Source organism: Nothoprocta perdicaria, unplaced genomic scaffold (assembly GCF_003342845.1).
Source record: "Nothoprocta perdicaria isolate Ctin4 unplaced genomic scaffold, notPer1 scaffold_157, whole genome shotgun sequence".
NCBI lineage: Eukaryota > Metazoa > Chordata > Aves > Tinamiformes > Tinamidae > Nothoprocta > Nothoprocta perdicaria.
The window spans coordinates 651,999-676,257 of NW_020454727.1; the positions used below are offsets into that span (position 1 = coordinate 651,999).

The following is a 24,259-nucleotide window of genomic DNA, read 5'->3' on the forward strand; positions in this document are numbered from 1 at the left end:
CTCCCAAGTGGGAGGTGCTGGGAGGAAAATCTCCAAAAGCATCTTAGGGGCTTAGGTTAAGTCCCTTCGACTCTCAATGGAACTTAAGCTCTTAAGAGCCGTAGATGCTTCTGAGTGGTTTCCCCTTTGTGCCCAGCACCCTTGGGTCCCTGAAATCCCACGCTCTGTCTGGAGGAGCCGCCGTGGAGGCTGCTCCCTCCAAACCCTTCCCGCCTCTGTCCGTTTTGGTGATGTCCTCGGCGGTGATGTCCTCCGAGCTGCGCCCGTCCGCGGGCCCCGAGGACGAGGGGATCAGGCAGGGCACAGAAGGAGCCGTACGGGGCTCTTTGGCTGCAAGGATTAATCTCATTTCTGACCTGTGACTGCAGCGAGCGCAGAGCTGACCCTGGCAGGGGCTGGGGCTCTGCTGAKCTGCATCCCGTAACGTGGACGGAGGCCTGTGGAGGGCTGCAGGGGATCCAGGGAATTGGATGGAAATTTGCAGGTCCAGTGGTGTTTCCGTGAACGGTGCAGGCGCAGGGAGCTGCGTGGCGAGGCACAAACCTGTCCCAGAGAGGCAGACGGGGCCGCGTGATGAAAGCCTTGCGATTCCCGTGCCCGTGGCCACAATTCCCCGCCAGAGCCTGCATTTCCACGCATGGCGCGTTTGGAAGGAAGGCCCAGGAAGGCTGTGGGGAGCAGCCGCAGTGCCGGCCCATGCGGCTCCGCTGGTAATGCTGGCCGGGGCAGCCGCTGCCCTTCCCGCTCTGAGGGATCCAAGGTGACGTGTCCTCGTGTCCCTGCCAGCGCTTTCTGTCTCTGTCAAGGGCTCAGGAAGCACGTTAGCACCGRCGTGGAGGTGTCACCCTCTGGCATCTCTTTCTTTGCTCCTGGAGCTGTTGCCATATCCCCTTAAGCAGACCTTCCCGGCCCATTATGTGCCATGAAAACACTGCCTCAGGAGAAACCCCTCACCAGCCCGAGGAGAGTGAAGCCACTCAGGCATCTCTGCTGCCAGAGGGGACACGGGGGCATTTTGCTCAGGCAGAGAAAGATAGAGCTCCTGTTTTCTGAAACGTGGAGGACTAAAGGAGCTGGAAGGAGGTTTTCTTGCTGGTAGCAGCTGGCGGGTGTGTGTGGAGCAGGACGAAGCCCCTRCAGCTCTTCCCTTGGCTGGCGTGGACGCCACATCCCCACATTAATTCCTGCTGCCCCACGGCTATTCCTGGCATTGCCACACGCCAGCACCAGGCAGCCAGGCGCGTTGTTTGCTGCCCTCGAGCCTGCGCACCCCTTTACGCCTGGCTGGAGCCTTTGTGCCCCAGACAGCAGCGACTGGAACCAACATTCGCAGAGGTTCCCAGCGCTGTCGCCCTGTTTTCCCCTGCCTGCGTTTCCCAGGATGGGGCTGGTGTTTCAGCTGTCCCGCCAGGACGGTGGCTGACGGGGTGTCAAACACGGCGCCTGCGGCTCCTGCTGCTCCCCATTGCGCCGTGCCCTCCCTTGGAGTGCATGGGAATCGGCCCCGTGCGGCAATGGAGCAGCCAGTTTCCCCACGGCATCGTCCCTCTGCGTGGCCCTCGTCGCCTCACGCTTCCCCTTGTGCTCCCGCAGGTGCTGACGAGGCTCCGGAGACGCCGTGGGTCCCGCTGAGCCAGAGCCTCCCGGCCGGGGCTGGCGGCCGCTGCCGAGGATGAGCATCCTTCCCGGCCCCGGGATGTCTTCGCTGCTCTCCCTCGTGAACCTCCTCTCCGTGCTGCTTGTGGGCTGCCTTGCTGAAAGTAAGTGGCTCTGCTGTCCCCTGCCCTGCGCTCTCCCATCGGAGCCCTGCGCATCCCCTTGCCAGGCCGCTTGGCCGGGGAAGCGCTCGGTACCCCATGATGCCCTCTCTATTTTCCAGCTACCTTTAGTTTTCCACCCGTTCCCTTCCTGTTGTTCCCGGGGCTGTCCTGGCGGGACATCAGAGGGCAGCAAGGTCCTTGTAGGCCGCTTTGATCCCAGCACTGCCTCCGAGGCTGCCAAAAGGCCGGAGGGAGCCGGGGGAGCTCCCCTCACCCCCTCGTCCTCTCCTGTCCCTCAGACACGGGCCGCCCTGGCCATGTTCCTCGCTGGGGCCGGATTCCAAACAGGATCCAAACCCAGAGCATCGTGTCCCCTTCCTTCATTAGCAGGCTTTGCTAAGGGGACGGGGTCATCGGGGCCTGAGCGGCATCCCGGCCCTTTCCTCGCTGGCCGGTACTTTGGAGCGGTGCTGTCTGTCTGCAGGACTGTGAGAGGGGCCGCGCGGGCGCTGTCGTGGGGAACCCAGCACCCCAAGCAGCCRCCGTGGCGTTTCCATGCCCCTGTTTCCATGCCCCTCGCTGCGGGAGCGCTGGCCCCACCGCCAAGCGCGAGGCCGAAGGCTCCGCCAGGCCTCCTCCCTCGGCCTTTAAAGCAGCCTCTTGCTTTAAAGAGCGGCAGCCTCGGCAATCAAAGGGCCATTAAAATACTYCCCTTGTTTCCCAGGCTAATTGATCTCAGTCAGTGATTTAAATCTTTCCTCGGCTGGAACATGCTATTTAAAGGAAACTGCTATTTAAATTAGAAAAAAAGAAACCAAAGTGCCGCACTGCTTCTTGCCTGCTGTTCTTACTTGGGAAGCTGGAGAGGATGATAATTGAAAGGTAAAAAGCGGCCCCTTTCTCCCCTTTCTCTTGGGTTGCACGTGGCCGCTCTCACTGCTTCTTCTGTAGGGCCGAGGGCCGCTGGAAATTGTGAACTCTGTGGTTATTTTCAGTGGTCTCTCATTACAGGGGACGTATGCTCGTTTTTTTCAGGCTTCGACTGACTGTTGGAGCAGCGTAAGTTGATGGGACCACAGCGGGATTGTAGACAGGTCCCTTGGCCCTTGGACCTTATGGAAAATCAGGCAGGAGAGGCAGATTCTCCCTGAAATTTCTAGCGTGCCTGGGCCCACAACCCACCCTGCTGTTCCCAGCCCTGTTCATGCCGTTAAAACAATTCTCCTGTTTTGTGCCTGTGCAGAACCAGCCCGCGCGCGGCCTCCCCTGCTACCCGCAGCAGCAAGGTGCGCGCCGGGCTGCGCAGCACAGGTCACGCAGCGCTGCGGCACCGGCTCGGCTTGGAGCTGCAACCAGCCTGCCCGCTCTTTGCAAGTGGGGGGTCCTGCATTGCTCAAAGCCCTCGTTCCACCCGCGAGCTTTGCTAAGCGCAGCTTGGCGTGTGCCCAGGGCTGGCGGTGCCGCTCCGCCCTGGCAGAGGTTTAGTAGCAGATCAGGAGCGAGCGTTCCTTGTTACTTAGGTTTCCTGCCTTTTATAAATCACCATATAGAGCGCTTTATAAATCACCGTATAGAGCGCTTATTAGCACGCGCTGAAGTATTACCATAAATAATTAAAGCTGAATTGYAGTTGACAATATGGAAGAAGAAAGCCCCTTTTATGATGCATTGCCCAGCCTTTCTTCCTTCTTAATTGCACTTGCTCTGTCGTTAATTTGCAGCAGGCAGGGACGAGGGTGCAGCAGAAGTTCAGGGGCACACGAGCAGGCCGAGGGGTCTGGCTTGGTGGATGGTGGAGTCTCTCCTGGCCCTTGCTTGTTGCTCCTACCTTGTAAGAGATGGTGGCACCTGAGTCACATCCACCCGCATGGGAGAGTCCCCATGTCCCCCCCGCCGGATCCACTTGTCGCTCCCATCCTCAGTGCACCGGGATTCGGTGATGTCCTTCTGAGCTGCCCTTTCCCTCCCTGTCTCTCTGCCAGCTCTGATSCAGCCTGCGGTTTGGGAGGGTTCTGGGCTAGTTGTCTTCCCGCTCAAGGACACTGAATTAAGCTTCTGTGTCACCTTGTTTAAGTGCCTGATTAAATTAAACAAACCTCGTCTGCCTGGATCGAGTGATGTCATTAGATTTTTTTTTTCTTAAAGGATAACTCAAATTGGAAAGTTTGTGCTTTAGGAGCAGGTTTGTGCTGCAGGAGCAGGAGAGGGAATAAATCATCTTTTCAAGGAGCTTCCCGGTGCTGGGAGCTGCCACCTCCCAGGTCCCAGCTGTGCCCCGCAGTGCAGACACTTATTAGATTAGTGTTTGCGGAGGTGCAGCTGGGGACCGCMGCACCACGGGGGCTTGAGAGCCACTCATGGGTGTCTCCTGCTCCAGGAGCCTTTCCCGACCAGCAGCTCTTGTTGCTCGGCTTCGTTAGACAGTAAGACAGGGGGAAAGAAAAGAGCATCTGCTTGTTGAGTAAACAAGCGGCTTGCACGGAAATGTCGTCTCCATAGCGCTTGTGATGGAGGGAATCTATATGTGTGTGCTCACCACATGTGTGTGCCAAAACCCCAGTCGTCTTCATGCCAGACTCYCCTAGGAGAATAGTTCTTTCCTTGCGTTTTTCCCTTTTTGTTGTGCTTTACACCCATTCTTGCAGGTGCTGCTAGGAAGACTGGGGTTCTTTTGGCACATCATGAGCCCCTGGTCACATCAGCTGGTTTGTGTGGCTGTGTCTGCTCAAGACGGGTGGGATGTTAATCCCTTGGGTCKCTGGAAGGAATCTCAAAGGGCATTCCTGTTCTTTCTGTGGCTTGGGAAGCCCAATGTTATTCTCTGAAGGCAAAGCAGAGTGTTTCCCAGGGACGGCAGAGCAGCGGAGGGCTGTTCTCGGGTGTGCGTGGGATGTAAGCTGGGCTCGAATTGGCCCGGGAGAGRCAGTCTCCCCAGGATGGTTTTATTTACACTGCGCCGCTCTTCTCCGCTGGTCGAGGAGTCTCTTGCAACGTAACCGGTCCCGGTTCCCATTGGAGACAGCTATGAGCTTCTCCGCGCTGCCCTATTTCATTTTGGGGCTTGTTCAGGTTCATGAAGACATTCGTGGTTTCTACTCTGTGCTGCAGGTGGTGGAACAAGTGTTGGTGCAAAGGGCCGTGCTGGAGCATCCCCATCCCGCGCCCTGGGACGGCTCCTTCCCTGCCCTTCCTTGCCTGGCGTTGCTTTTTTGAGCAAGGGCTTCTCTTGCCATATCCTTGTCCACTGTAATTAGGCTCAGCCTTGGTTTGGGGTTCTCGGAATGCAAATGTTAAATGGGCAGGTTAGGCTTTGGCAGAGGAGCCGCTCGAGCCGTCCAAGGGCACAGCAGTGGCTGTGGAAGGGATCACAGCTAACCTAGACCCGAAGGCTGCCAGGAAAGAGCAGTATAAACACGCTTTGGAAGTCTGCTGCTCCGCCTTTGAAAGGGGATATGGATATAGGGGATATAGGAACGATTTGGACAGTTGACATGAGGAGCACGGGCTGACCTCCTGTTTTCATAGTATGGTTGTGCAGAGGATTTTTAGTGTGTCCCGTCTTGCTTTTGAAGACATGAAATGCTGCTCTCTCGCATGAGCTTGGCTAAAGCCAGCGCCACGGTTGTTTCATCTGTAATGCACAGAACCCTTTCTGTTTCCTTTGGAGGGCAAGAGGAAAAGCAAAGCTTTCAAAAGGCAAAAAATAAATAGAAAGAACCACAGCCGGTTTCTCATTCTACAAAGTTTCTCCAAGTCCTCCAAACCTTTAATTGACTCAGAAGCATAAAATTGAGAAGGGGAGAGAGTGTGAGAGTGTGTGGACTGGCGCGAGCGATTTGAATAATTTATTGTCCTTTGAAGTTGCAAGAGAAATTTCAGCTGCCTTGGGGAGTAATTTCTCCCCATTCTGAAAGGGTTTCTCCTTATTTTAAAGTCATCCAGAGGATGATAGTTTTGCATTTTCTGCATAATTAATGAGAAAAACTCCCCCCTCCACGCACTCTCCCAACCTCTAAAGAGTATCGGAGTGATGGAACTTGGTGGATTTTTTAATTAATAAAGTCAAATTAATTTGGCTGTGTCCTCATCCTCCCTCACCTCTGCTAGAATTTGTAGATTTATTTATAAATTAGTCTGAGCGTGCTGATAAGAGTGACGACACTTACAAATCTGCAGCCGGGGCTTTGATTTGTCTGCGTGGAATTTCTAAAGGAGGATGTAGGGGGGTTTTTTCAGCCGAGCTATTAAAGATCACCTTGAGATTGGCTCTCATGTGATCATMCACCGAGCCAGGAAGAGGCTCCAGCTCTCATTTCTCTTTGTCTASCCATGGGTAGGACCTGTTTGGTTTTGAGGGCTTCCCGCGTTGCTTTCCTTCATAAACGTTGCCCCTTTGCAATATGTCACCTCTTCCACCTCTGTCTTCAGTAGAAGACTTTGGGGAGTCCTCGCTGCTGCTTTTCCATTATTTCTTCTCGGCTCACTGAATCTCTAGGGACCTCAAGCCCGAATTCATGGGGTCACCACTGCTGCCACTTCTCAGGGCTTTGCTTGGGTTCTCCCTTTTTCTTCTTTTTCTTTTTGCTGCTGCACCCCCTGCAAGTCTGAATGCTGAGGGCTGTGTTTCAGAGACAGAAATTGTCCTGACTGATGTGGCAGGAGCCGCAGCTCGTGTCTGGTTAAGGCTTCATCCGTCCATTAGTCGTGGATTTACATGGGTTTGTGTTCGTATCTTCAGGTTTCCCATCTAGAGCTCCCTTGACATCCCATTCCAGTGGAAACCCATGGACAGTACAAGCTCACAGCGCGCTGTTACAACCTGCGTTAGGGTGTTTCAGGCTACATACCCAGAATCACCTTCTGTTCCATAGAAAATGTGTGCTGAGGTCACCCAAAATTGGCCAGGAACGATGCAGCCGGCTTTGGAAAGATCCAGAACACCACGCCCCAGGAACTGCACCTTCTTCTTTTCTTCCAGACCACAAAACTTCATCGCTTGCCTGAAAGAAAGAACTAGTGTTTAAATCCGTGGGGATTCAGCCAAATTGCCTCAAAATAACAAAACCAGCAGCTAGTGCTCTGCCACCGCAGAGCTGCTTGCGGGGAGAAGACGGAAGCAACAGAGCTTTTATTTACAGGAGTAGGAGAGCGGAGCTTTGTTGTGCGATACTGCATTTGGCTGGTGTGTCTTGCAATGCCAGGYGATCCCCACGTGCACGTAGTTGGGCAGGATGCAGGACGGGGACGTTGCATCGGTGTGGGGCTCTGCGGCGCCTGCCGCGTCGGCGGTGCCGGAGCAGCCGGGCACGTGCGGCAGGAGCGGGGCCGGGCGCCGAGCTCGCCGGTGGCACCGGGGCGCTGGCACCGCGCGCTGCACGCCCGGGCCCCGCGATGCCTGCAGCCCTTTGCTCCCTGCTTTCCTCCCTGCCGCTGCTCCCGCTGCCACGTTGGGGTGGCTCGTGCCCGCTGCGGCGCTGGATTGAGATGGCATCGCCCCCCGGCAGCTGCCACGCAGCCTCGGGAAGCTCTCCCCTCGTTCAGGCTTGTCCCACAGGAGATGTTTCTTCRTGTTCTGGTGTCCCCTGTGGACTCCGCTGCTTTAATGATGCAAACAGAGCAGCGGGAGCCGAGCAAAGGGCCGAGTCCTTTCGAATCGCGTCTYGGCTGCGCGGCGGGCGAACGGAGCTTCTCGGAGCTGCCGCCGCCGATGGCACGGTGGGAGCAGAAGCTGTCCCGGTGACTTAGCGGTGGAGGGAAGGGTGGCAGCACAGGGTGCACTCCACCCTCGGCCTCCGCTTGCCAGCGAGCCGGGATCGCTGCGCGGACATTGCCGGACAAGGGGCCCTCATCAGGCTGCCAGGATGGCTCCGTGGCCTCCGCGCTCCTGCTCCGCGCTGCTTTGTTAGAGGACCTGGGGGGAAAGGTGGAAATRCAGAGATCTGCCAGTGCTCCCACCTCCTGCCTGCTTTGCCGGTGGGTTTGTCCCGCGAGGAGGGAGAGCGGGACCGTGGGTGCCGGGTGCGGAGGAGCGGCTGCGGCCGCTGGAGTGCTCTGCATCYGCACGGGAACGGTGCGGTGTTTGGGAAACTGAGGCCACTGGTTGAGGACGTTTGGGGAGAGGGGCCATGGAATGAACTGAAAAGAAACTATCAGCTGGGACCGGCTTGCGACGGTTGCAGATGGATGGGGACCCAAACCGCATCCCCCGCGCAGGAGCGGTGGGAAAGGCCCCGGCCACGGCCGCGCTGCCGACGGAGGCGACGGGGAGAGGCTGCAGCCCCCAGCCCCACGTGCGGCCACCSGCACTGGGGCGACCTGGTGATGCTTCCCACCGCTCCTTGCTTGTGTCGGCTCCCACGCTGGTCACATCCGTGACCRCTCTCCTTCCTGTTCCCCAGGCTGGCACGAAGAGGAGCAGAAGYCCTTCAGCTGACCGTCCCCTGTGTCTAAATGGGGAAGAAAGCCTCAAATCCACTTGTGTGCCGTCGTGGAAGGACTTTGGTTGTCAACAGGAGGATTGCAAGGGGGGAGCCATTTCACCTCCAAGACAATCGCTCCCGGCCTCTTTTTACCCAGCTCCTTTCCCCAGCCTTGCTAGTCCCCATCACCCTGAAGGGAGCCGGGAGCTGCTGACAGTAAGAGGAGATCTCCGTCTGAAGCCTGTAATTATCCTGTCTGCCTTCCCAGAAAGGGCCGGTCGGGGAGTGAGCGCGCTCCGGCTCCCGAGCGCGGCCCGGCGCTCCGCTGCCTCCCCAATTACTGCCTAATGGACTTTTTATGATGATAAGACGACTGGGTTGGGGCGAAGTTATTGACGGGGAAATGGAGTGTAATTCACTCCCTGTTTGTTTGTTCTGTCAGAAAACTCTCATTTTAGTTTTATTTGTGAGGCACTGAGAAATAGCCCTCAGGAAAGAAAGGAATAGGCAGAATGTGTTGGCAAAACCTTGGGTCTCCAGGGGAGCTGTTGGAGGGGTGTTTTCGGCTCCCTGTTCGCTCCCTCGTGTGGCTGTTCCCGACCGCTCCTGCTCCCAATGCCCGTTCCTGCTCCTCGCTCTCCATGCCRCTGAGCTCCCCTGTTGGCCCCTGCTCACCTCCCGTCTCCCATCCTCCCTTCCCTACTCTCCATCTTGCCGCTCTTCCCTCCTTCCTCCCGCCTCCTCTGCCCTCCTGGGCCTCCCCTTTCCCTGTGGGCTGCATAGAGGCTGCTCCCTCCTCCTCTCCCTTGGCCTCTGGCCCCGGCTGCCCAGCCCCTTTCCCAGGGATTCGGGGCAGCTCCCAAATCCAACCAGGAGCCATCCGCTCCCAGTGACCCCCTCATCCCTGCTTCCTGACTAAGCACTGTGGTGGAGACCTTCGGGCCCGGAGGACGGCAGCCATCGATCGGGAAGGCCGCCCTGAAACGCTTTGAGAATCAATTTGTTCTCAGAAAAGCTCCGGGAAGTCGATAATTCCYTGCCGTGAGCGGCCGCGTCCCCGCTGGCGGCCAGCTCTGCTCTGCCCTCTCTGAACGGCGGGAAGCCGCTTTGGCCTCGTCCTCCCGCCCGGCCCGGGGGCTCCAAACCCCGGCCGTGCCGCTCGGCCAGCGGCGGGAAGGAAGGAGGAGGTGCAGAGGTGAGGGCGCCGCGGGGTGTTCCCAGAGCTCGGAAACTTGGCCCGTTTTAAAAACAGTCCTTCTGGCTTCCATTCTTCATCCGTTTTTCCCGGCGAGCAGGAAGGCCCGTGCGTTGGCTGGGAGGGACGTTGTCCGCGCGCTCCCAAGTTGGATCCCGCGCTGCGTCCGCACGGCTCCCGGCGGCGGCCGAGCCGTGACTTCTGCTCAGCCCCGTGTTCAGCACGGGCCCTGTCTGCGGGCCAGCAATACCTGTAGTTTCTCCTCCGTTCTCCGATCACGCTGCTTGCACCCGTCCAAACATATAGGCAGCCTGTGTGCGTGAGTACGAGGAGCTTTCCTTGCAGGTTGTGAACCTACAGGTTGGCCTTAAAAAGGCCTCTTGGGTGTTTTGGGCTCTGCCTTCCAAGCTGACCTCTGCAAAATGCTCCGATTTTGAACATAGGAGAGARGGCAGGTGTGAGGTTGCAGCCAGGGGGAACATTTATATGTCCTCTAGCCTGAAGCCAAGTTTGGGGTTGGCYTTGCTCGGGTGGAAAGAGATTTCCCCACCACTCGCTTGGTAACCTCTAGTATAACATTGCAGAGAAGACTCTGCCCTCTAAATATAGATTCAGATATTTATAAATGTAATGCTTTGTACATACAGCGTTCGGTGGGACAGAAACGGCTCCAGCAAATTGTATTTACCTCCAGCGTGGAAACAAATGCTTGATTGCATCACATGAGCTTGCTCAGTGGCTTTTATTTATATACTGCTGGCCATATATACAGCAGGCGGGGAAGAGGGGACATTTCCTTTTGTCTTTCGACCCCTACAAGACCCTGAAGACTTCTCTCTAGCTGCCTTTTGCCCTCTTCTGAAGCTCCTTGGTAGGCAGTTTGCATCGTGTTTTATAGACTTGGAATATGTACATATAAATACGCACATTTTGCAGTCATGTGGCCTGCTTTCCTCAAGAATAACAGACGGCAACTTTATGATCTGAGTGATTTTATTTGAACACAGCTGTGGCCTTGTGATTTAAATATTTCAATAAATTTTAAGCTAACTAGATGAGAGGAAACTGTGAGGGAAAGCAGGTTGGAGCAGGGAAGGGAGAATTCCCCGTGGGAAGGAGCAGAGGGGGCTCCGTGCAGATGCTGCCGTCCTCGGCCCGCTCCCGTCCGCAGCCTCTAGTGCCATCCCGGGTGTGGGATCCTCSTCCCGCTCTGCAGGGATGTTCCCGGGGCCCTCGGGTGCGGATGGGAGGRGAGGGTGGGCGCCGCACGCTCCGGTGTCCAGCCTGTCCAGCCCCGCTCCGGCCTCGCTGCATCTTCCAGCAGCTGCTTCTCCCAGGGGCTGGAGCTGCCCTTGGCGGCGTCTTGGAGCCGTTACTGATCCCTTGCTTTTCTCTGGGGTCTCACGGTGGCAACGGGGAGCTGCAGACTCGGCTGCCGGGCTCTTGGGCTGGGCAAGTGGTTTAGTTTTAGATGGAGATGCCTCTGGTCTGTGGGGCCGCATCCCGCCAGCATGCCCRTCCCAAAGAGGGCACGAGGGGGTAGGTGAAAACAGAGCGTCTGCTGCCAGGGATGGTTCACACGGCCAAGCCGCCCTCAGCAGCCTCCTCGTCTTCAAGATTCCCTCTTTCCTGTCCTACTTATTTCTCAGTGCTCCCACCCTTTTCCTTTGCCTTGGGTGCGTATGAATCTTGCTCATCCGTGCTAATCCAGCAGGATCTGGGGGTTGCAGCTCCGCACCTCCAGACGGTGTTTCCAGCTCTACCGTGGGTTTCTGATCCCGTGATGATCAAGGGTGCTGATCCCTTGATGGCTTTGCCAGGACAATATTCCCTGCACAAAATGGTTTGGAGTCGGAGGGGCTTTGCAGCATCACCCAGCTTAGAGCCGACTGTGGTACCAGGCCCTGAACATCTTGTGCTTTAGCTTCCTCATATGTGAAATGGAGGCAAAGACCATTCTTTCCAAAGGAACCAAGGTTTAGTTTCATCTGGGTTCATTAGAGAGCAGCAGCGATAGTGCTGCTATTAATTACCACTCGCATCTCCTGGGAGTTTGTCTTTCCGCGTGTCAATAATGACATTTCTTTTTGTTTTCAGGTCCCCCTGTGTTCATTAAAAAGCCCGTGGACCAGATTGGTGTGTCGGGAGGGGTGGCCTCCTTCGTCTGCCAAGCGACTGGAGACCCGAAGCCCCGAGTCACCTGGAACAAGAAAGGGAAGAAAGTGAATTCCCAGCGGTTTGAGGTAAGAGGTGTCCTAGAAACCTGCGTGTGCGGAGAGGGAGGAGAGACGAGCAGCCAGCAGCCCTGCTGCTCTTGGGAGACAATAACTGCCGGCTCGGAAGGGGAGGAGCTGTAGCTGCAGGAATGGGATGCAAGCTCCCGGCCATGTCAACAGCTGGGCTTGCTCCAAAGCAAAAGAGAGCTTGGCTGCTCACGCTGTTCTCCCTTTCTGTTTTGTTTTGTTTTTTTTCTTACCTCCTGGGATACAGCTGCGCGCTGCCTTTTTCCTTTCCCCAGGACCCCACCTGAGCTGGTGCTTCTCCAGCTCGGTAAATGCACCTTCAAGCCATCCGTGCCTCCTTATTTAGCCCTGGGGTGGCCTGAAGGGAACGTTGCAACGTCTGGGGCTGCAGTTACAGTGTCTGCACTGCCCCGGCAGCCAGACCCGAGCTCTGTAGATAGAACCGAGAGCGGAAAAACAAGGACCAGGAGGTCATCCCACGGAATTCCTTGTGGGAGTCGGCAGCTGCGTGCAGGGAAGAGCTCTGTGGTGTCAGCTGCCCGGACAGATGGTGACCAGAGCAGAACTTTGTCATTTTTATTTAGTTTTCCCTTGTCCCACATCCCGTTGCTTCCCCACACTGAACCCCCAGCCAGCTCGGAGCCTCAGAGCACTGCAGATGCTCTTGGCAGTGTGGTGGGCTGGGAATACTTGCTGTGGGACACTTTTCTGGCACTTGRAGGTCGATGAAGAGCGAGAGGAAGGCTGATGGGGCGGATTACTCTCAGAGGGCGGCAGGAGCAGCATCTGTGAGCGTGTACGTGCCTGCCTCCGCCCGCCCCAAGGAGGCCTGCGATGTGTGTGTCTCCTCTATCCCTCAGACCATTGAATTTGATGAGAGCGCGGGGGCTGTTTTGAGGATCCAGCCCCTCCGGACTCCCCGGGACGAGAACATCTACGAGTGCGTTGCCCAAAACCCGCACGGGGAGGTCACCGTCCACGCGAAGCTCACCGTGCTCCGAGGTAAGGAGCGCCCCGGGTGCTTGCTTAGGTGTCGCAGGGAGAAGGGAGCCATCGGCTTCCCCTTCCTTCACCAAGGAAGCTTGCTGAAGAAGACTCGTGTTAGGGGAAAAGATGCGTGGGGTTCCCAGTTCAAAGCCGAAGTCAAGTGATGCTGCCAGAAAGGCCCCTGGCGATGGTGGAGAACTGTCTGCAAGTCCCCTCGGGGGCATTAGCTGCCATGGAGCCATCAGCAGGAGCTGCTGGGGGCTTTTGGATAGGGATGCCTGAAGTGAGAGCAGTGATTGCTGCAGCCAGCATCACTGGTGCCACTTCAGGTGCTCATGGTGCTCTCTGTGGTCCCCGTAAGGCGGCTTTCCCTGCATTCCAATTGCCTTTTCTCCAGCAATTCCCAAGTTCCCTCTGGGAGCGTCTGAAATCCTTTCATGTGAACGGCAGCGAGCGCATACCTAGGAGTACGGAGCTAAATTGCCTGCAAGTTCCTGACGTGCAGCAGGGAGTAAAGGCCGGACACGAAGGGTGCRTAGCGCAGCCATCACTTCCCCGTGCCAGGGGCGCTCCTGCTGCTGCCCTCCCACGGGCTCTGTGCCGCTGAGCAGGAGGCCCGTGGGGTGGTCGTGCCCAGCAGGTTTGTGCGGGTGCCCCTGGCTTTGAGCTGCTCTTCTGCTCGGCTGCTGCTTCGCCTTGAGCCCGCAGCGCGGGTTGGGGTGTCTCCGCGAGAGGCCGCGACGGCCCCTGTGGCAGGAGGCAGGCGAGCGGGGGGCCTTGTTCCTCAGCTCGCGTGTTCCTCGAGAGCAGTGACAGGTTGGCAGGAACGCCCTGTGATCATAGTCCAAAGGACTGTCCCCTGCCCGTGCCCAGGAGCGCTGGCGTGGGTGCGCGGGGCCCTCCGGCTGCCGGCCTCGCAGCCCTGCGGGGTCCTGCCGCGCTCGCYGGGCGCTCTCGGGACCGGTGCGGCGCAGGGCTGACGAGTCGTGCGCGGCGGCCGGCCCCGCGGACCGAGGCTCCTTGCCAGGGTTGGCCGCTCGTCCTTGCGGCGTCGGGACCGTGCGTGCGGCGGCGAGAGCGGAGCCTCCATCTCCCTGCTGCTTCCCTAATTGCATCCTTTGCTGGTCCCCCCAGTGCTCCTGCACTCCGCCGCTTTCCACGAGCGGTCCGGCTCCGTGTGCCTAACAGGGCCTTGTTAGGAAGCTTTATTAACTGGCTGTGGAAGAGCAGCGAGGCTCTGCACTTCATGAAATTTGAAGGAGCAGTAATTAGCTGCAGGCCTAGGCAAACAGGTTGTTGAAGAGCGTCAAGGAYGTGGTTCTTCCAGCGTGCCCTCTCCTTCCCTGCTCAGCTGGAGTGCTGCTTCGCCTGCCGCTTCCTTAGCTTTCCCATGGCAGACACCATCTCCTCTTTATGCTCATTTTTAAGAGCTGGGTGAGTTAAAAAGACAAAGCACAAATGCACTAACTTCCACAGTGACAAAGTTAGCAGCTAGTCCTGGCATCCAGCCCTCTCTTTTTCTTCTCCCCTCCTGCTTTCCCCCACTCTCCTGTTTGTCTTTTCTCTCTCCTTCCTCACAGTGCCTCCTCCTCCTCCTCTCTGTCTTCTCTCACTTTCATGCTTAACACGAAGCCAGGGGTGGCTCCGCAGCTTGCRGATGGGTGTGAGCTGCCACCTGCAGAAGCTGCTGCCCTGGCGTGCTGGGGATGATGGAAACGTGGCCCCAGCTGCTGCGGGCTCCGTGGAGCGGGGTTTGTAGTAAATCCTCAGCCTGTTGGCAGTGCTGTAGTAACCACAGCTAGAAATACGTGTGGGCACCTTCATGCTCTGCACGTGTTCAACCATTGTGGGATTTCTGCARCGCCAGCGCAGCCGCTCCGGAGAAGAGAAGAGAAAACTCCCTTCCCTGCTAGGTGCAGCAGGGGCTGAGAGAACAACCCTCCCTGCTTATGCACATGGCTGCTCCTGGATCAGGCCCTGCTGGAAATCCACGTGTGCTCRCTGAAAAGCGGGAAGCTGCAGGAGAGGAAGCCTTTGGGCCCGAGCGTGTGGGGAGTGATGCTCGTGGTGGACACGGCTCAGCGCYGGCCCTGCTGGTTTCTTTGTCCTTCCTGCTCTGCTTCTCCAGGGATCCTAGTTTTGGGAGAGCACTGAGACCTGCTCTTTGTTCCACAGCCTGCTAGACACAGCGCCKGCGACTCAAATCTTGCCTAGTCCGAAGGAAGGGAAGCGTTTTGGGGAGGCATTTTCCATGTAGTGCTGACTCCAGCTGCTGCAGCTTTTCATTATAGCGTAGAGAGAAAGTTAAGTTCCCAGTACAGGTTCTCTAAGCTTCGTGCTCCAAAAGTAAGATTTTTGTGTTATTACTTCTTGTAAACAGGTTGCGCTTTGTCCCCGTGACGTGCAGAGCTTCCAGCGGGGCCCGGGCAGGGCTCAGCTCTCTGCTTTCCTCGTTGCCCAGCAGTGCAGCTGACCCTTTGTGGGTACCCAGTAAGTGCAATGCTGCCGGCACGTTGATCCCCTTGAAACCAATCCTTGGGTCCGGTTAAATGTAATGGAACAGAATTTTCCWTGGCTCACTGAATACTGTCTTTGCTGGAGGATTACTGCACTCTGGAAAATTGCAGAAAACTGCTGTTATACATATAAGGTCTGCGGCGGCGATTACCAGGGTGTGATTCGGGCTGCCATGGACAGGCTCTCAGAACTTCTTTTYGTGCGCTTCCCAATCGTTATTTTTATGAAGTATCCATACATTTCTCTCACAGTTTTAGCCTCACCTTTTTCTCACATGTCTCCTCCTCGAAGGGAACATCTAGTATGGGCAGGCGTAAAGACCTAGCAGAGTCTCTGGGGTTTTGAGGGGTTTTATTTGTGATTGTTGGCTTTAGATTAGCAAAAAGTAAATAAAAATCAGGACTAGGTGCTCAGGAGAGGAAAAGCATCGCATGCCCCAGCAGCACCCTTGGATGAGAAGCTGGCCCTTCTCAAATACCTTCCCACTGGAAAGGCTCCTGGCACACTTCCTTCAAACTTACCTTGTTTTGCTGTTCTTGGAATGGCCAGCATGTCAAGCCAAGTTGAAAGCAGATTAGTTTGTAGGTGATTAATGGTATCAGAGCAAGTGTAACTCGGATGCCTTGTAAGGAGTGCACGCGGGGTATGCTGGTGTCTGGAAGGAGCGTGTTGCCTGCACGGTTATGAAGTCCAACCCACATGGCCAAGCATGGGGCAGCTTTGATGCTCATAAACTGGTACAAAAGKTGAAGAATTGGATTCAGGACTGTTGAATTTTGATCCTGGTTCTGCTTGAAGCTTGTGTTGCTCGAGTTACTGCATCTTTATTCCTCATTACTGCAGCTGGAAGCTGGGACAGCCGATTGCTTAGAGACCCGGGCTGCAGATCTGCAGAGCAAGGATTCCTGCTCCTCCCCATCCTCCCCCAGCTGCTCGCAGTCACCCCGAGCGCGTCCGTACTTGCTCCCACCCTCCTCCTCCTCCGAATTACTGAGCCGCGGAGCACACCCTGCGGGACGATGAGCAGCAGCAACATCCACCTTATCTGTCTTCGTCTTCCCCCTTTCCCGCACAGCTAATTATCTGCACCCAGAGGTGCCACCTTGCAGAGCGACGGGGAGACGGCAGCGAGTGCTGGTGSCGTTGGCTCTGCTGGAGCGTGAGCGCCCGCGCGCTGGGGAGCTCCGTGGTGCACGGCCTCCGCCAGGATGTGCCGTGATTGAAAGCTGAAGAGCTCTTCTCTCTCCGCTCTCGCTGCCTCCCTGCGCTTTCCTACCCACTTTGTTCGGTGGCCTTGAGAGAATTCAGCAGCTTTTCTTTTTTTCCTCAGGAGAGGCCTTTAAAATAGCCCAAGAGCAGCTCTGAACAAGGTGCTTGGGAGAGGGTATTCACGTGGCGAGTGCAGCAYGGGAAAGCCTGTGCCTGCCCACGGCAGCGCGGTCCGCATGGCCAACAGCTGCCCAGATGTGCCCCCCTCGTCGCTGCAGCCCGGGTCTGCTCTGAGCAAGACAATTCGCGCTGCAGGACTCTGCTTGTTTGTTTGTTTGGCAGCAGGTTTGGGCTGGTGTTGGGGGATGGAGGAGGAGGGTGGCAGGGCCTGCGTGTGCACGTCCTGCGGGGATTGAGTTGAGACTCTAATTGCATTATTACGGGGAATCCAATTGTTAGGGGATGAAGATGGTTTCACTTTCCTGGCAGGAAGGAAATGGGAGCGCTCGGATCCAAGGAATATGTGCTGTTTGGAGATGCTTCCTCCGCTCATCTGATCCTCCAATCTGATCACGCCGCTAGTCGCAGTTGTTTTAATTAAACTCAGAGGAATTCTGCGCAATGTGCTGCAAGATTAACATTTTTGTTTAATTAGAAGCGCTCGGTAATGATAGTTGTAGCAGCGTCCCCCCGCACGTGCGGGCCCGGCGAGCCGGCCGGGCGCTGCTCCCGGCGGGTTCCTCGGGAGGAGCGGAGCGGGGCCGGGAGCCGCAGCGTTGCCGGGGAGCGGGATGAAAGCCGGGATCGATGATGATGTCACCCGCAGCCAATGCGGCAGCGGCTCCGCGGCGCCTGCCGCTCCCACCRCCCGCTAAAATGCGAGGAGAAGGAGAGGGGTCTGTGGAAAACCGGGCACAGTCAGCGCCCTCCCCGGCTCCCTCTGTGATCGAGAGACACCAGCAAAGCCCGAGTGTAGCCCGAGGACGGGAGAGCTCGAAGGGTTGGCTCCGGAGGTGTTGGTTACTGTTCAAGGTGTAATTCCCTGCTTTAGAGAGGGTTAAAATGCACCGTCATGACCAGCCCTCGAGCTTGTCCGTCCCAGGAGGTGCAGGTGTGCAGCGGTGTTTTGTGTGTGGACGGATCCCCTTGGTTTTTGGGAGCCAGGTGGTTGGTGCTCTCACTCTGCAGTGAGTCTCAGCCACTGCTTTCTGTTCCCGCGTGCATGGTCAGAAGGAAGGAGGCACATTTGCAAATACAGTTGCGGTGTTTAAGTAATAAAATGGGCTATTTATTGTGTTTTCATGGGTCATCTATGGAGTGTTCACTGCAGCCCTGTTCTTGGTTGCATTGCCAGGGTGCCTGATGTTTGTTCATGTGTCCTCCCACCCTTCAGCTACCCTGAGCCCTCGTCCGTGTTTGACTGCTCTTCTTTTGCTCCTTGTCCCACCAGAGGACCAGTTGCCTCCCGGCTTCCCAAACATTGACATGGGGCCCCAGCTGAAAGTGGTGGAGCGGACACGAACGGCCACCATGCTCTGTGCGGCCAGCGGCAACCCGGACCCGGAGATCACCTGGTTTAAGGATTTCCTGCCTGTCGACCCCAGCGCCAGCAACGGGAGAATAAAGCAGCTGAGATCAGGTAAGGCCCTCAGCGAGACTGTGCGGAGACTTCTGCAGCAGCGAAGGCAGCTGTCAGATGCGGTCGCCTTTGGAGCAGACCGGGCCGTTAGCTTTTCTTCATTTCTGGGACTCCTCACCCAAGGAGGAGTGGTTGGAATATTCTCCTTTCCCCTCTATCTTCCCGACCTTCACTGCTGCCCAGTTAACATAATGGGAAACACAGTGAGCAGGGAGGCTGGTTCCCATCRAGGAGGAGCACGACGAGGCCACTGTGCTGGGTAAGGAGGAAAGAGAGACCACGGTGCAGCAAACATGGTGTTTCAGCAAACGTGGTGTTTCAGACGGGCACCAGGATGGGGCCTGCAGCTCAGGCAGCCTCTTACTTTAATGTACTTCAGTTGTTTTTTAATGTAAATTGAGCCCCAATGCTGGGAGCTCTTCCTGGAACAGCTCTCAGGGTCTCTCAGGTATCACGTCCCCGCCGTCGTCGCCGGAGAGCAGCTCTGAGCAGTGACGAGTGACCCTCGGTGCTGCCCAGCAGTGCCCATGGAGTGGATCTCCATGACCAGATGTACCCCAGCTCTGTGGCTCTTGTCAGTTCTAGTCTTTTCCCATCTGCTTGTCCATCTGTCTCKTTTGTTTGTTTTTGTTTGTTTGTTGGTTGGTTTTTGTGTGTGTCTCCATGTGGCGTCTCTTAATATTCACATCTCAGGAGCTGTTTGTGGACTCGCTGAATCTCCCGGTTCATGGTGGGAGCGTGTCTGGGTGTGCAGGGAGGACCCGGTGTTCTTAGCCTTGATTGCTCCTGATAGAGCACCTCCCTTTCTGCTCTTAAAAGCCTCTAGCTCCTCTCTGATAACTGCAAATATGAAGCAACCTTTGGAACCTCTAACATCTGACAAAGACTAACCCAAAAATCAATCCTTTTAAGTATGCTTGGCCTGACTGCCTGACCCAGCCTGGAGCACAGTGTGTGTGTGGTTAAGCTTAGCGAGCGCTCCCGTCACTCCGAGCATTCCTTTGGCCGAGACGGAGCATTTTTAAGGGAGTTTTCTTTGGCAGAGGAAGGGCGCTGTTGGAGGCCCAGGCAGCACGGAGGCTGCAGAGCAGCAGCTGCCATTGCTGGGTGGGTATCAGCCGTTTTGCAGGTCCACTGGTCGCCAAGTCCCCCTGCCCAGACCCTCAGCATCCACAGCAGCCGCCTCTGACTCTTGTCAGGCTGGAGCTGAACATCAGAGAACACAACCACCTGGTTTTTCTCTTCCCAGATTTACCAAAAGGTCTACATAAAGATTTCCAGCGCCGTGGGCCACATGTGATAAATATTCACTACGGGCTTTTATACCTGCACAAACGCATCCTTATGCAGCGAAGCAAACTTAAACGGAGACACTTAAACTGCTTTGTCTGCATTTGAATGCCTTGTTGAGTCCCACAAACAGAGATGAGACTGACTTGCCTTTTTTATTGTGAAAGCAGAGTCAAATTCAAATAAAAAAAGCACTTGGCATAAATAATGAGAGGTAAACTAGAATTGTATCACGCTCTGTGACCGTGATCTGAAGTGTGAGTAATACACAGGCAGGTTATTTTTAATACACTTATCATCTTGATAAGAATGCCTTTATACTCCTTAACTAGGTTTGATCTAGTGTTTTCCTTAACGCCCCTTGAGTGCTGCATTTTTATTCCAATGAATTGGTTAGCCTTAGGGTAAAGGCGCTTGGCCCTTCTGATAAATCAGGAGATACCTGCCAAGAATTAATCTCATTTACAGCTGCTTTGAATGAGCAAACTGGGGAAAACCTGATGCATCCCTGTTGTCCTTTTAGGACACAAACCTGGTGCTTTTGGCCTGGCTGGTAAAGGGAGCGCAGATTCCTGGTCACGCTGGAGGACTCTGAGTTCCCTTCCTGGTTGGGTCTCTTTTTGTGGCCTTTCAGAAATTTCATGTTCCCAGTGACCCAAGAGAAGAGAAGTCCCCTCTGMCCTGGTAGTGGGAAGTAGCTCAGTGGGAAGGAGCTGGTTTAAGAGCAAGGCAGGGCAGATTCAGGGCAGTTTAACTGGAGTGAAACACGTGGGATGCTGGTGGTGAGGGTGCTGCTGGTGCCAGAACTCAAATTAATGCATTTGTCTTTACAGAAAGCAAACCTTGCTGGCAGAAGGGCAGCACTAGCACTCAGGAGGGTGTTGGATGGAGGACAGTTGTGCCACACCACGAAGCGATGTGGCATGAGCCATAGAGACATTTCTCTGTCCAGCRTTTCCTCTCCTCTCCCTCCTCCTCCTCTCCATCCTCAAATGCATTTTTCGAGTGGCTGGAGGGCTCAAGGGCTCTGACAGAGTGAAAAGCCGAGTTGTGAATCAAAGGGGACAGGGAGAACATCTGTTCTGGGCTCCCGCCTTGTGCAGACACCTCTGCACACCTGGGCTCAGAGAGTGGCTCCTGGGCTCACGGTGGAAGTGGCCGTTCCTGCTTTGCTCCGTCCGGGATGTTTCCAGCAGGGCCAGTGTCCTTGGCTCTGCCGTGTCCCCTAGGGGGGACAGGGACAGGCTGTGTGCAGCCAGCGACCTGCGGAACAGAAACCTCCAAACCTTGTGTGTCTTGTGTGTCGTCTTCTGCTTTCTAAATAACTGCTTATAACAACGTTAATTCCTTCTTCTTTTCTTTTTTTTCACAATTTTTTACACTCAGAGACCTTTGGTAAGTTTGTTCACTTTAAAACACCAAACCGAACAAAAACAACCCCCCCAAACCTGCTAACGTCCAGATTTGTATCCCTTGCCCCTTAAACTAATTCCTCCGTAACAGCTTTCTGAGAGGCATGCTCTGCACTTCTACTAACTCTTTCAATAAGGATTTTCTGCCCTCGTGATGAACTTCCGCAGGGGTATTGCAGGCTACAAAAGTAATAACCATCCTAATTAATATATCTATATGAAGAGATAACMGCTCAATATTAACCTCCTAACATTGCATAGATTTTTTTTTGTGTAACTTAGCCACAGTTGTCCTGGAATTCCCCAATTACACAACAGCTTCTACCCCGGAACCGTGAGCCTTGTGTTCACACCTGCAGGAGCTCTTGGAGTTTCACATCTAGCCGAGTTCTCGGCATTTTGCAGGGGAGTGGAGCAGGGGCAGCGCCTTCAAACCGCATCTGTAGATCCCAGGGCTGCTGCAAAGGGCTGTGAAAAGGAGATGTGAGACGTTCCCCCCTCCTGCATCATCTCGGCCCCTTGGGAAACCAGGGCCTGTCCACAGAGCTCACGGCACGGTTCCTCCTTACGCCAAATGCCCCTTTTTCCCCTTAGCGATGCTGCAGTCGCAGCTGCCCGCAGGATGCCGTGCTCTGGAGYGACGGAAAGTCCTTGGCCCTCCCTTGTTTGGCTCTGCAGCCCTCGGAGCGGAGCCGCGCACACGTGTGCCCGCACGCAGCCTGCCAGAAGGTGGGCACATGTTTTGTGCCATGGCCATGGGCCTTGCCTGCTCTCCTGTTGCGTGTGGAGAGTCCAAGGAGGAAGAGCAGATCCCGTCCTCGGGGGCAGAGGGGGCTCCTGCTCATGGCTTCAGCCTGGCACCGTTCTGGGTGCAGGGGCAGTCGCTGGGATCAGCTGCCCTCCTCACTGCTGCTGAACTGGCCATCAGGGCTCATGTAGCCTCCATGTTTTCCCTAAAGAGGGAGATTTCCTCTTCCTGGRTGGCAATATGAATAGTTTGCATGTGGCTTCTTATCCCTAGGTTTTCGTTTGGAATTTCAACGTGGAGGTTGAGCCGCTGCCTCTCTGATTTTCCTGCAGAGCTGGTTATGTGCCTGTGCACAGGGCAGTGCTGACCGCGTGTCTTTGCCCTGTGTCACCAGGCAAGGCAGCTAGTGAAGGACGCAGCCTCCCCAACAGTCCTTAGGAAGCCTTAGGGGACCTGTCAGGGCACTTGAAAACAGATGAATTTGTTTCAGATCCTCTTGCAGCACCATCCCACTGCCCCGAAATGGAACATGAAGTGGTTAGATGTGAAACTCCAATAGTGAAAATCTACCATCTGTGTCCCTGCCCCTTCTCAAATTGATTTTTTTCTTGCCTTTCAAGTTACTTGGCCTGATTTTGATTCAAATTCTGTCCCCTCCCTCCCTGTGATGGGAGCCTTTGGCTCCTTGCCTCTGTGTCCCACGTGCCGGCGCTGGAACCCGTGGCACTGGTGGCACCGCCGGGCTCCCCTCGCTCCYAGAGCTGCTCCCAGCCCGTTCCCAGGGCCAGCGCTGCCCTTCGGAGCGACCAGGGAGCGCGTGACCCTCAAGGACCGTGGCTGCTGTCCCGTGTCCCCGGTACGGAGCCCTGGCGCCGCGGGTGCCTCTCCGGCCTGTCGGAACAAGCCCTCCCGGGACGGCCAGGCCGAGGCAGCTCCCGAGCAGCGGGTGCCGTCGGGCTCTCTTCCCCTCCGCTACCCTTTTCCCATCAGCCTTGCTCCAGATTTGTGCCACAGATGGCAGATTTTCRCTCCGGTTTGGAGACAGAAGGATGTATCGGAGGCTGTCATTATTTCCACCGAACTGATCTCTCCCCCTCTGCTGCTTTGTCTTCCTCTCGCTTCTTAAAGCCTTCCCGCAGTCTCCCGCGTGGAGACGCGCCGAGCACACGCTCCCACCGGCTCCTCTCCGCGCGCCCCGGCCTCTCTCCCGATAGCTAACCAGCCTGCTTTATTAACCGTAGCTAGTTCCTAACCCTAACTAGTTGCTAACTTCCTCTAGCCGATAACCTAACCTCTTAACTAGAAGTCGAGTATAACTAGACTCTAATATCCTAACACCTAACACCTCTCTTCCTGCGTCTCCTTCAAAAATTAAAGGCGAACCATGACCAGTATCTATGAATTTTTACCTTCTATCCTGAAAATGGAGCATTGAACCGCAGCACGAGGAGGGTGAGCGGAGGATGAGGAGGGAAGGGAAGGTCCTGTGGATTGGGCAGGAGATCAGCACGTGGGGGCTTCACCCTGTTCCTGCCTCTGCCGCAGACCTTCCTTTGAGACCTCGAGCAAGTTGCTTCTTCTCTAGCTGTTTCCCCGTCTGCAAAGTGGGGGTAATGATACTGCTGYGGTCCAGTAATGATATCAGTAGCACTGATATCTGCAACATGCTGTGCCTGCCCGCCTGAGGATGCTGCAGCAGGACAGCGGGCACAGAGAAGCACTTGCAGCTCCCCCTTGCAAGCAGCAAAGTTTGGAGTGCGTGCGGAGTCTGCCCTGTTCTCAGGATTGGGGTAAAAAAACCCACCCACAAAATTTAAAAACCCCTCCTTTAACAAGCTGTGTGCAAATCTGGATGCCAATGGGAGCAAAAGGACCTGCCGTGTTTTCAAAGGAAGATGGTTGTAGCCTCAGGAGGTCAAAGGGGGGACACTTTTTATCCATGTCCTTTGGTACTTGAGACCTGCCTGGGCAGAGCACTCGTGTCAGGCATTAGAGACAATTAGAGACAATTAGAGACAGGAGGGGGGTTAAATTAAAAGAAGCTGAGAGGTGCAGAGGACAGACAGGGCTGTTTTCCCCGCCATGCATCATGTTCTGCACTGGCACTAGAGAAGCTCCTGATGCCCATGTGTGAGGTCCCCTCCTTGCCTGTATCCCTTGAGCAGTAGTTTGACCTTCTTTTGAGCACAACATCAGGCTGTGTGGAGCTACCACAGRATAACTGGAGTCCCAATAAGGGCAAGCTTTAAATTCCACACACATCAGTGTTAATGGCTTAAATCTGGAGCTGGGAAGTCTCTGGCAGAGCTTGGATCAGAATCTGCAGCTCTTCATGTGTTGGAGGACACCTTCCTGGACTGGGAAATAATTCCAACCCTATTCCCCAGGGGCGACAAAGGCAAKTGCAGGTTTATCACATGTTGTGCAAGAAGCAAATATTCATGTTAGTTGTGAGCTTGGAGACTTAAGTGTAAAATGGAGCCAGTCTCAAGAGTTTTCAAGCCAAGTGCGATGGTGATTCTGCAAAGTGCCCACCCAGCTGAACTGCTTGAAAAAGAGCAACCAGCTTGGAGTAACCCACACCGTCCTCAGTCTGTCCCTGCAATGTAAGAGGAGATAGTGCAGGAAGTGTCCTTTGGGGAACTGTCTTCCTTGGCTCAGGTCCTTTTCCCCACGGGCAGTCCAGATGTTTGGGGGTTTACAGTCTTTTCACGTCTGTTCTTTGTTTCCTTTGCAGAAGGTACTCCGATCCGAGGTAAGACACCCCCAGCTCGCCCACTCACCCACTCTCCAAACACCTCTCTCCACTCAGTTTCTGTTTCATTGACCTGTGTGCAATC

General features: G+C 55.6%; 1 protein-coding gene across 7 annotated transcripts in view; it reads left to right on the top strand.

Moving 5' to 3' along the window:
- The first annotated feature begins 1,643 nt into the window (after positions 1 to 1,643).
- PTPRS (protein tyrosine phosphatase, receptor type S) overlaps positions 1,644 to 24,259 on the top strand; it is a 75,871-nt gene continuing 53,255 nt past the window's right edge. For all 7 annotated transcript variants that reach the window (XM_026035256.1, XM_026035257.1, XM_026035258.1 and 4 more), the window contains exons 1-4: positions 1,644 to 1,760; positions 11,472 to 11,617; positions 12,478 to 12,619; positions 17,781 to 17,969. In XM_026035256.1, coding sequence (XP_025891041.1) covers positions 1,673 to 1,760; positions 11,472 to 11,617; positions 12,478 to 12,619; positions 17,781 to 17,969 — 565 coding nt within the window. In that variant the 5' untranslated portion in view covers positions 1,644 to 1,672. The remainder of the gene's footprint in view (positions 1,761 to 11,471; positions 11,618 to 12,477; positions 12,620 to 17,780; positions 17,970 to 24,259) is intronic.